Source organism: Lycium barbarum, chromosome 3 (genome assembly GCF_019175385.1).
Source record: "Lycium barbarum isolate Lr01 chromosome 3, ASM1917538v2, whole genome shotgun sequence".
NCBI lineage: Eukaryota > Viridiplantae > Streptophyta > Magnoliopsida > Solanales > Solanaceae > Lycium > Lycium barbarum.
The window spans coordinates 96,683,709-96,695,226 of record NC_083339.1 but is presented as its reverse complement, the minus strand read 5'-3'; the positions used below and the strand labels follow the sequence as shown (position 1 = coordinate 96,695,226).

The window sequence follows — 11,518 nt, the reverse complement described above, 5'->3', positions numbered from 1 at the left end:
TAATCACAACACATTCAACGGTCAACAATCAACACAACCACCTCATATGATCCTCTTTAGACTCATATCAAAAACACTTAGAGATATACGATAGAACAACCCGATATACGCTTCGCATAAAACACCTCTACATCTCCTTCTTCCAAATATACAAAGTATAGCAACCTCAACACAATCTCAACACCAACTACTATCCATATAACAAGATTTCAGCTCAAAACACATTAACAATCAAGGTTCAAGATAGATTACAACTCAAGATAAACTCAAGTTCATATTTGAACCTTTCCTCCAACTTCTTTCCCTCCAAATCTAGTATAACCATCACATAAACTCATAAACCTGGAAATAAGATGAATTCTTACCTCAGGGACTCAAGAACACAGCAACCCCAAGATTACTTCACCTTGAAGTATCCTCCAAAGCTACGACAAGAAGGAAAAACAAGCTTCAATCAACACTTGGGAACCTTTGGCACTTGATTCTCACTTTAATTCCTTAACTTCACTTGGGGGTTGATTACATATGTTGGAGAGTGTTTCTAGAAGTGTTTGGGGTCTGAGTAATGAAGAAAAATGAGATAAAATGAGGGGGTACAAAATATATAAAAAAGGAAGCTAGCACGGACTTAAATTTATGAGCCACATTTACGGACCGTAAAAACTATACTGTCGGTATAATTGGACCGTAAAAAGCCAAAAGTGACTCAACCCCACGGTTATCTTTTTACGGTGGAGATCAATATACGATCTGTATATCCAACCGTAAAACCCAACTTTGTTCGAAACTCATTCTCGTCGATTCATTTAACCTCTAATCCTTCCATCACATATTAAGCATGAACTTAAACACTCGTATACTCAATATAGACACATCTAATCTTATAAAACCTCGAAGATAATTCCACTCTCCAAATCTATAACAACCAACTCACGAAGTTACTAAACGTACAAAAGTACGAGGTGTAATAGGAGCTTGGATTTAACAGCACATCGTAATTTCCTGAGTTTTCTACTAAGGGGAACATGACACTTAGGAGTACCTTTGCCAAATATTTGGGGCATGTGGCTATGAGCAGCTCGCTGCATGGCCCTTTGAACTCTGTTAAGTGGCACTCCTTCAATATAAGGAATAACGGATTTGGTAGTTCCATTTCTGCCAAGATTTTCTCTAGTTGGGTGTTGTTTTGCCTTATCAATTCCAACATTATGAGCTCCTCTCTCTCTTTTTCTGTTTCTAATTTTCTCTTCCTTTTGCCTTCCTCTCTCACTTAAGAAGATGTAGCAGTTTGGTTTGGGGCGAGTCCTCCTTTGGGATGAAGGTTGGGCTCGTCGGTGCTAGTGGGTCCCAATGGGGAAACAAAAGAAGAGATTGCACTACCTAAGATAGCTGCATGTTCACATCTGCTTAGGTCAGCGGTGGTCCATCCGTCATCTGTGCTTGTGTCCAAGCCATCAGCTAGAGGAGTTGGCCATATCGGGTTAGTCCCCTATTCATCCCTGTTGTTATCACTCTTGCAAGGTATTCTGGATCATTGATGACTAGCCTCAACTATTGTCCTCTCACCGTCACATCGAGTGCCATGTCCTAGTCCTGTAGTGCATGTTCCAGCCATGATGCCGAAATGCAGTCCATCGGAGGAGGGGCAGAGACCAAAGTTATCGGTGGTTGGGTGTTTTGGGTGGTAGGGTTTTGATTTTGGTTGTTCGCCACGGATGGAGAGAGGTGGCTTCCAAGAGTTCTGGGTGGTATGTGATACATTAAAGGGGGTGGAGCAATTTTAAATTCCCTAAGCTCCGAGGAGCTCCCGTTCTCTTCTTCTTCCATCAAATCCCCCATTAATGCTACTGTGGTCAAGGCGAGAGTAGATGTCTTGTCTCTGCATAGGGAATGATTGCTGGGAAAGGTGGTGTTTAGAGTGGTTTTTGGTATTTGTAAGGAGTTGGCGTGTGGAGGGGGGGGGGGGTTGTCCTAGTCTACAAATAATTGGGAATAATAGGGGAATTTTTGTTTATTGGGTTATTGAACTTGATATTGGTATTTTTGGGGTGTACTTAGTTTGGGTCAAAGGGGGTTTTGGGGCTCTATTATTGAGGTAGCCCAAGTACAGACCTGTTAAGGCTGCAGGCCCTTTTCCTTTTTGCACTTGCATGGCACCGTTTGGTGATTTACATTTTTCCACAGCGTCGTCATTTTGTGGATCAACCTCTAGTGACCTAAAAGAGTTAGCAATGGCCACTTGAGGCGGATATTCTATGTTTCCACCGTTACCGGCGACTTAAGGTGGTGAAGTGCAAAACTTGTTCTGAAGAGAATGGGGCGTTGGGTTTTGGGAGTGAAAGTACATACCTTTGTGATTTGCAGATCGTTCCTTATTTTTTCCTTTTGGTGTTTTGCTCCTCTTTGCTGGCGATGGGGTTGTCCTTTTTTGGGGGAAAATCACTGTGGTCCACTTTTCCGATACATCTGGCGCCTGGGGCATTGTAGAACTGGTTGAAGGAGCATTTTAATTAGTGATTCTGTTTTGACACTTTTCCTTTGTATGGCCTAGCCTTCCACATCCTTTACATAGAACCCCTTCCCCTTCATAAACAATTGTCTGAGTGTGCTCCCTTATGGTAATGGAGGATTTCACCGGTGAATCGATTAGTACCTGTACACAAATTCTTGCGTAACGACCTCTAAGGGTCAAAGATGTACAAGTATCAATTTTTAAGAGTTTCCCCAATTTCTTCCTAACTTTTTCTAGTACTCTGTGGGGAGTTAGGGTAGCGTACCCAAATGGCAGTTGATTCAATGATGGCTTCATTGGACACGAAGTTTGGCTCCCGACTTCTGACAGTGAGGAAATGTCCAGTAATGAACCAAGGTCCTTCAAGGAGGACTTTATTCATGTTGCATTCTTCTTCAAATTTGACTATGAAGAAGTCCATTCCTAGATCAATCAGTACTAGGTTCTCCGTTGGTCGCCACATTTCTAGGAGCTTTGCTCGTAGAAATTGGTATGGTGTCCTTTTACCAAAAAGTTTAATGATTAGCGAATATTTCCATGGATGGTAGAGTTTGGATTTCTCCACTTCAGTGAGGGAGATTGAGTCATGTCCCTTTTATTCCGCTGTGGAAGGGGTTTCTCGAGCATGGGGGTCGTATGATTGTGAAGTTTTGTTGTTTTCCTCCGCCACAATCTTGCTGTAGCTCAACTTAGTTGATTGGACTTCCTCCATCCATTGGTCCTTGTCCGGCGGTTCAGGTGGTTCTAGAGGGAGGGGGGGGGGGGGGGTCTGGTGGGGTGTTTCGATGAGGCCATACAAAAAAGTAGTGGGATAGAGAGAGAAATTTTTTCCTCTCTCTAGAAATTAATTGCTACCTAAGATTGTTATCCCACATAGAATATGATAGAAAAATAATATTATAGTTATAGTATAATGAATTCCGAAATAGCTAATCTCAAAATAAAAAAAAGCTCAACCCAACATAGGCCACAAATTATTATTTCTCATCCCTTCAACTAAACGACCCTTAATGACATACATCAATGATATTTGTATTAATATTGAAAATACAAATGTAGGAGGGAACATTCTTTATGTCATTAGACACGCTGCTTTTATTTTAATAATATAAAATTGACACTTATTAAATGAAGAAATGCAAAAAGAATCTTCAAGGGGTCGTTTGGTATGTTGGACAAGTATTAATTCTAGGATAAAAGTTTAGTATTGACTTATCCCTCATTTGGTTGTTAATCTTGGGATAAGTTATATCATAAATTGAAATAATATCAGGATAAGTTATCTCTGCCAGATGGTGGAATAATAGCAGCAGAATTTATTAGCAACAACAATAACATATTCAGTGTATTCCCACAATTAGGGTCTGGAGAGGGTAGGATGTACGCAAAGCTTACCCTTACCTTTATGTGGGGTAGAGATACTGTTTCCGATATGTCCTTGCCTTGAGAGCAAAAGGACTTGAAGCATGATATCAAGAAAAATATGACAACAAAGTAGCAATATAAAAAGCAAAAGAAAAAGCAGATAGTAGTACACCTTGAAGAAAAAAAAAATCAACAAGATTAGTAACTAATACTACTAATAAGGAGAATACTCGGCTACCTACTAATCCCTATCATATCCTCCACCTCCACACTCGGCTACCAGAATTTGTTATCCCGAAATAAAACAATGAAAATGACACAAACCATTTTTCTAAAACAAACTTCTTCCTCTTAGAAGTTGCATAATGCATGTTATTTTTAATACAATAAATTAAATAGCCAATAAAAAATAATACCAAAATAATTACTAACTAATGTAACATAAATAAATTATAGGTTACGGAGAAAACAAAGAGTGGAAGAAGTAGCAAAAAATGATGTAACTGAAGGAGAAAACTCCAAACAAAGAGTGAAACCACACTTGCTCTGTTTCTATTCCAAAATCCAAAACAGAGAAAAGACAGAGACTATAAAGCACAAGAGAGAAAGAGAAAGTAAAGTAACAGAAGAGAACCGCTATTCATTTTCTGCTCAAAGCTTCCACCTATCCTAAACCCCAAAAAGAATTGAAAACAGAATGGAAAAACTTCAATTGAGCTTCGGTTGTTTGTAAAAAAAAATTCTTGAAGAAAATCTTTATATGTTGTTGATTCCTGCGTAAAAACAAACAGTTGGCAAGTTGCCCATTTGTGTTGTTTTATTTCAAGGTTGAGTCCATTTGGTTTGTTGTTTGGATAGTTCAATTGGAATTATCTTTTGATTAACGGAAGTTCATTTTTATAGAAATGCTGAGATATGATAATGCCAAAATTGAGAGTTTGCTGCTTGAGTATACTGTAATTTATTTATGCTTTCTCACTCTACTTGTGGTTTCAGTTATCTAAAACCTGAGGTTTAATTGTGTGTGCATTTGTTTGGCTCATGCATAACTATTAGCGATTATAGCTTATGCTGTTATTTGCTGATCCAACTTTTGTTAGTTGCATCATCAGGTACGTCTTTCAATTTGGGAGAGCTTGTGAGAAGCTGCGTCATGGCGTCCTCGGTACATGATCATTCAGGTAAGTTTCTAATGTATTATTTGCCTGATTGAATAGCTTTGTAGCTTTCAAATCTGTAATTATGGTATGTTTTTCATGTTAGCATATGATTAACTCTAATGGAATCAGCTATTTAAAATTTGGGGTGGGTCATTTGATTCTGAGTTTGACATGTGTCCCTCCATTAGAATTAAAGGCAAATTTGTGACGAAGTGCAGTGGGAGGGGTATAATTGGATCGAAAGTATAATGGAAAGGGTGTATTTAGACCGAAAGTATAAAGAGGGATATATTTAAACTATTTTTGATAGTAAAGGGTATATTTGACCCTTTTTCATTAATTCTATCAATCTAATTGGGACTGTAACTGGGTGGTACAATGATATGGTGTGTCTTTAATTAGCAAGTGACATCAACAGCCTTGCCCTCATTTAAGAACAAACATTCCCTACAAGAACATCACTTTATCATATCATGTTGCTTTCTTATACAACCATAGAGAAAATTTGAGCCTGTCCCCTCTTTGTTTCCTCCGATTTTACATTTCTTTTGTTTTGCTTCGTGGAAACACTTGCCGTGCCATTAGTTTATTTGATGTGATTTACAATTGAACATCTTCTGAAGTCTCACTAATTGTAGAAGGTTTCTTTCAAATGAGTGAAAAGTTCTGTTTGGTTTATTCCATTCCTCCATTAGAATGAAGTCATAAGGGGACAAATACGTTGCAGGAATCGTTTGACTCATCTTTTCTGCTTTGGGGCAAGTACATTTAGTAGTAAATTAGTATGTTAAACTTAAAGGTAAATTATTTCATTGGATGATTGTTATAGCTTTCTTTTGATAAATGAACTAGGATGATAGTGACAACTACTAGGTCAGAGTTACAAATGAGCTAGGACTGAAAATAGTAATGCCCTAAAGAAAAATTGAAAAAAACACGTGATTGTACAACCTAACAAACTGCAATGGAGATTGAACAATGCTTCAATTAGTTTCGGCAACCGGACAGAACTCCAAATCACTTGTGCTGGAGAGGGCTAATATAAGTGCTATGAAGTTTCCAACACTTGACAAGGTCAACTTGATTTCTTTCCAGAATTATGCTGATTTGTGTTAATATGGAGAGAGGCCGCTTCAGTTAATTCTCTCTTTTGTATGGAGCCTCTACTGCTCAGTACTTTCCTGCTCACTGACTGGATAACGTTAGCGTGGCTTTGGCCTAATGGAATGTCCCTTTTATTTCTTGACTGTTCTTGATTGAAGCTTTTTAGTCTACTGGAAAATTGTTCTGACCCATCAACTGCTTTCCTCTACTAGATCAGTTTACCTGGGCCAAATTAAATAAAGACAAGTATGGTAGAATAATCAATATCCTCCATCACATAAGGCTTGGTTCATACATCATAGAAAGCTTAGGTAGATCAATGAAATCGACATTAGCCCCAAAAGCTACTAATCATAGTAAACCAGGAGCAGGAATGTTATTCGAAGCAAGTTTACAGAATAGTAATACCATCATTCACAGATTATTAAGATGAGATGAAGTTCTTAACAATGATTTTTGAACATTTAAGAACATACCAACTTCAAAACAATATCTTTTGATAAGCAATTATCAACTTCAACAAAATTAGAAAATACTTCAGAAAGATTGAAAAGAATTATAGACTATGAGACTGAGAGAAAGTGAGAGAGAGCAATTTGTCTTGTCCTTGGTCTTGATTATCAAACATTGTAAAACTTAAGAGTCAAAAGCGCTTATGGATGGTTGATCTTTTTCTTCTTCCTATTTTTTCTTCATAAATGAATGGATAGAATTTTGGTTCCAAGTAAAAAATCCTTCCAGACCTCAGATTATTCTCTTCCTGTCCATTTTCTCTATATAAAATATGTCAATGGAAGGGAGAGAAGAAGTTTACTTGTATCCTGATCAACAACAACAACAACAACATACCCAGTGAAATCCCACAATGTGGGATCTGGGAAGGGTAAAGTGTACGCAGACCATACCCCTATCTCGGAAGACAGGGAGGCTGTTTCCGAAAGACCCTCGGCTCAAGAGAAATCACAACGAGAAAGGTTAGCTAAGCACAAGCAGTTCAAAGCAGAATGCAAATGAAACTAAAGAAAGCGAATAAGTCAAAATAGAGCAGTCTGAAAAAAGGGAAAAAAGGGAGCAGTAGCTACCACAGATAAATAAGATAATCGAAGTACAAGAAACCACATATAGTAGCAAGAAACAAAGGACAATAGACTATAGATCGAAACAACGACTACCTACTAGCCTTCTACCCTAATCTGAGTCCTCCAAAACCTCCTATCTAAGGTTTTGTATAGGAATGGAAATGATCAGAAAAGGAAAAAGGAATAAATCAACAAGAAGGGATCAAGACAGCAAAGTTCCAGTTTAACCAATTGGTTACCGAACTTGGATCCACCTTGGTAGTAGTACCGATCGATGCATGTCACTAAACTACTTTTTCTGCTGATCCACTCGATTTTATCTCTCCTCATTGATCAACTAACTCATGATTTCAATTGTTGATAGAGATTTCTGTTCATGAGAGTTTTTCTTCCTTGTGTGAAAATCACCTTTTGTTCTTTAGCCTATCATACATGAGCTTGTATTATATGTGGATAATATAATGTTTCCATGTGTTTGTTATATAAATTTCAGATAATAGCGAGAATGAACAGCCACGAGAGCAGTCAGAGGTGCAAAGCCAGTCTTCATCCCCTGCAGCTGAATTGTCCATTCCTGGGACTGTGCCACCAGACATGCACTACTTGATGCCTGCTCAACTTGGAAATGCAAATGCTATGGTATTTTTTCTGGGGATGCAGCCCCAACCCCCCCCCCCCCCCCCCTCCCCAACCACAACCCCCTATGTGATTCCTTAAGTTCTATAACTGCTATCTTTTTTCAGTATTAGATTTCTTGTTAAATCTGGTTCAAGAACTCAAAAAATGAGGCATGTGAATGTATTGATGTTGGTTCAGGGAGTCTTATCTTCAGGCAGTTAGTTGTTATGTTCCTTCTTCATGTTGTTTTGTTTAGTTGATATGCACATAAATGTTGTATATTTAGGTCATTAAAATGGAAACAAAGAGAAACAAAGTAAGTATATATAGTGTGTCTTTGCATATATTATTTAAAATCACATGATCCTCTGAACTCTACAAATCGGCTACCATAATTGGAAGCAATTTTTCAAAACCTTTTTCATCTTGAAATGCAGATTGAAATAAGTTTTGCTGGGAAGCATAGAAACTAATAGTGCAGGAATGTAAATTCTAGAGATCAAATTTACATTTTTTTCGTACTATGTCAAATTAATAAGCATCTAATCTTCTCCAACTTTTTTTTTTTTTTCTTGAAATTCTTGAAGTATTTTGGCCAATAATTAGTAGTTACAAGATTTTCAAAAATTCAAACAGTTAAAATGTGAACAATGATATGATGTTTGCCTTTTACTGTAAATGTCATAATGCCATCCATTAGTTAGCACATTCATCTACCACTACTATTTTAAAACTAACTCCTCAATCATCATGGGTTATGTTTTTTCAAATAAAATGGGTAAGAATCTATTGTCATTTTTCATGTATTTCAGGCGCAAACAGCTTATCCTTACCCAGATCCTTACTGCAGGAGCATCTTTGCACCCTATGACGTGCAGCCTTACCCTGCACAACCGTATCCAGCACAGTCAATGGTGTAGATTTTCTGACTAATTACATTTTTCATTTGGAATCTAGTGAATTGTCCACAAAGTTTATAATTAACTGACCCATGGTTTGTCAGGTTCAACTTCAGTTGATGGGAATTCAACAAGCTGGTGTTCCTCTGCCATCAGATGCTGCAGAAGAACCTGTTTTCGTTAATGCAAAACAGTATCATGGCATCTTGAGGCGTCGACAATCTCGTGCAAAAGCTGAATCAGAAAATAAACTTCTGAAAGCTAGGAAGGTAATTTGTACAAAATGCATTCTGGTGTCATTTTACTGCAGGGTCAGTTGCTTCAACAGGCCTGCATTTCAGGCCATTTGGCAGCTTATTGGTTCAATGGCTGATATATATTTCCCAGTTCATTAGCTTACCAGTTTTACCAACCTGTAGAGTTCTATTTAAGTCCTTTTATTTTGAGGTCAGTACATAACAGTTATGTTAAAGCCCGACATTTTGTTTCTAATGTACTGTATCGTGACAGTAACTAGCACAGAATAAAAACGTCACTTGAGAAATTGTCAAAAAGCAGTTCTTAGGTTTATGGTTTAAGGTCTAGTGCCAGTTTATGCCCCAATACTCTCTTGGTACAGATAAAATTCTTAGGTTTTAATACCATGATACATCGTACCGAGGTTTTTGCTACACCATAAGGTGTTAAACATTAAAAATGGTATATTGACAAAATCGGGATCAAACTCCAATCTAAGAGACAACAGTTATCATGATTTTTTGGGCCAATGTCAATTAGATGTCTTCAATATCAGGATGTTTGTGGCGCCTCAAAAGGAATTGTCTACCATTAGTAGAGAATACACTCGTTGGGTATCTTTATATGGAGATTAATCTCTTCGTTACCTTTATATGGAGCATTAAAAGAAGTTGCAGGTGTAATGTGCTATGACCTAAATTGTCAGGCTAAATTCACACTAAACTTGATTCAAACATGAGTAAACATGCTATTGGACTAATTGTTCCGTCAACTTCTTATAGTCTATTGTCTATCATCCCAACACGACACATTAGAAACAATAGATGGAGTTAAAAGTGATAAAAATATGGATCATGTAAACTAAAAGTAATACTGATTTAATAAAATGTGATGCTCAAAGATGTATAGCAATTTGTTGAGAAAACTTGATCGATATTGGCTTTGCTCCTAGTTGCAATCAAGTTTGAGTTTGCTTTAAGACAATCCAATCAGGAGTTAGCTCTTTTTCAGGATCACCATTGATTTTGAGAAAGAAATGGATTATCTCCTTACCAGACTAGGATCTGAAAACAGGACATAAAAAGGATTGTACTGACTCTTGGTAGGTTTGGATGTGAAGAGGTCTAGAACACCTATCTAAGGTTTTTTCTAATATGCTTCTTAGATATTGGAGGACTAAATAGGAACAAGTGCAATTGTACCTAACTTTTCTATACTTTCTAAACACTTCCTGACTTTCGCTTTTTGTGCTTCCCCTTTTCAGCCACATGAACGTAGTCACAAGTGTTCCTCTGCCTCTATTCTTTTGATGGTGCATGCATTAACTTTTTTAGTTGTACAAGTGTCCAAACAGTTGAGAAATGCAACTGAAGAAATTGGATTGTATAAGGCTTGAAATTTCTCTGAGCTGGAAGCATTATATATCAGGAATATCTTGGGCTTGATCAACAATGTGGTTTATTTCCTAGTAAATAGCAAAAAGTCAACTTTACGATTAATCGATTATGTCTAATAATATAGTTTGTTAATATGGTGCCTGCCCTATTAAGACTTGTAATCTCTTTTTGAGGCTGTGTTTCGAGCACCAAGACCATGGGGGTCTTACCGTGCAAACTGATCTTGCAGCCCTACTTGCATGAATCTCGGCATTTGCATGCACTAAGAAGAGCTAGAGGATGTGGGGGTCGATTTATGACTGCAAAGAAGAACGACGAATCTGGTGATAAGTCGAAGGCAAACATCAATACTGACTCCAACAAGATTGAGGTTACTTCTTCAGAAAATGCTTCTTGAATCATGGCGGGCAGTTCTGTTTTGAGGACTTCATGGGACTAGACACTGGAAGAACTGTGTACATTCATTGACAGTTAAAAGCTATGGTAGTTGGGCAAGTTCAGGCAGGTTATGATCCGTAACATTATCTCAGTATGAAAATATCAGGAGTGGATCTTATGGAGTTGCAAGGCTAGCAGCTGGACGTGTATTTTCAAGATGCTGTTCAAAGTCTTCTTTCTGAGCTCGGTTTTAGATATTCCTTTTTTCTTTTGTAATTACTTTTAGCCGTTCTTTGCGCTAGAATTTTGATAGCTTTTGGAGCACATCGTGTCAGAAGATAATGGTCATTAGCTATAACATGTAAGTGGACGTTTTTCTTTTAAGTTAGGAAGATAAGCTAGCAGCAGTGCAGGTCCTTTCATTCTCATTGTCTAGGATCAATGCATTCTCTTTGTCAATATCTTGGTAATCTTTTACTTATTATAGTCATGTAAATCAGGTTGGGGGAGGGGTGTGTGTGCGAAGGCCCCGGGAAGGGAGGCATGGTATGAGATACTATCATAGTACCGCCCTGTATTTCAGAGTTGATGTTATTTGTAGTTCGGCTATTATTCCACTGAAGCCGTAGTGAAAGTGAGTCTTTATAGGGTAATCGTCACCGCGTATGAACTCGAATATGGTGACTCATCCATGTACCCTGTGAAGTTTGGTAAAACCAAGTCGAGGTTTAACCGATTGATGTTGAAGAATACCAAGTGATTTCTGGTG

General features: G+C 37.8%; 1 protein-coding gene across 3 annotated transcripts; it reads left to right on the top strand.

The window, feature by feature from the left end:
• The first annotated feature begins 4,358 nt into the window (after window positions 1-4,358).
• LOC132631647 (nuclear transcription factor Y subunit A-7-like) lies at window positions 4,359-11,208 on the top strand. Of its 3 annotated transcripts, none has more exons than XM_060347304.1 (6): window positions 4,359-4,704; window positions 4,990-5,058; window positions 7,714-7,859; window positions 8,651-8,752; window positions 8,842-9,006; window positions 10,601-11,208. In XM_060347304.1, the coding sequence occupies exons 2-6, from the start codon at window positions 5,031-5,033 to the stop codon at window positions 10,766-10,768; spliced, it is 609 nt and encodes a 202-aa protein (XP_060203287.1). In that variant the 5' UTR covers window positions 4,359-4,704; window positions 4,990-5,030; the 3' UTR covers window positions 10,769-11,208. The 3 variants fall into 3 exon arrangements, with proteins under 3 accessions (XP_060203287.1, XP_060203288.1, XP_060203289.1); XM_060347305.1 differs by having other exon boundaries at window positions 4,361-4,491; XM_060347306.1 differs by lacking the exon at window positions 10,601-11,208 and adding an exon at window positions 10,239-10,594 and having other exon boundaries at window positions 4,361-4,704.
• Window positions 11,209-11,518: the final 310 nt, after the last annotated feature.

Excerpts from the sequence above, each read along its gene's own strand:
- LOC132631647 (XM_060347304.1), top strand. The coding sequence starts at position 5,031 with ATGGCGTCCTCGGTACATGATCATTCAG. Across the intron at positions 8,753-8,841 it reads CGTATCCAGCACAGTCAATG|GTTCAACTTCAGTTGATGGG; the intron begins GTGTAGATTTTC and ends ATGGTTTGTCAG. Across the intron at positions 9,007-10,600 it reads AACTTCTGAAAGCTAGGAAG|CCCTACTTGCATGAATCTCG; the intron begins GTAATTTGTACA and ends CTGATCTTGCAG.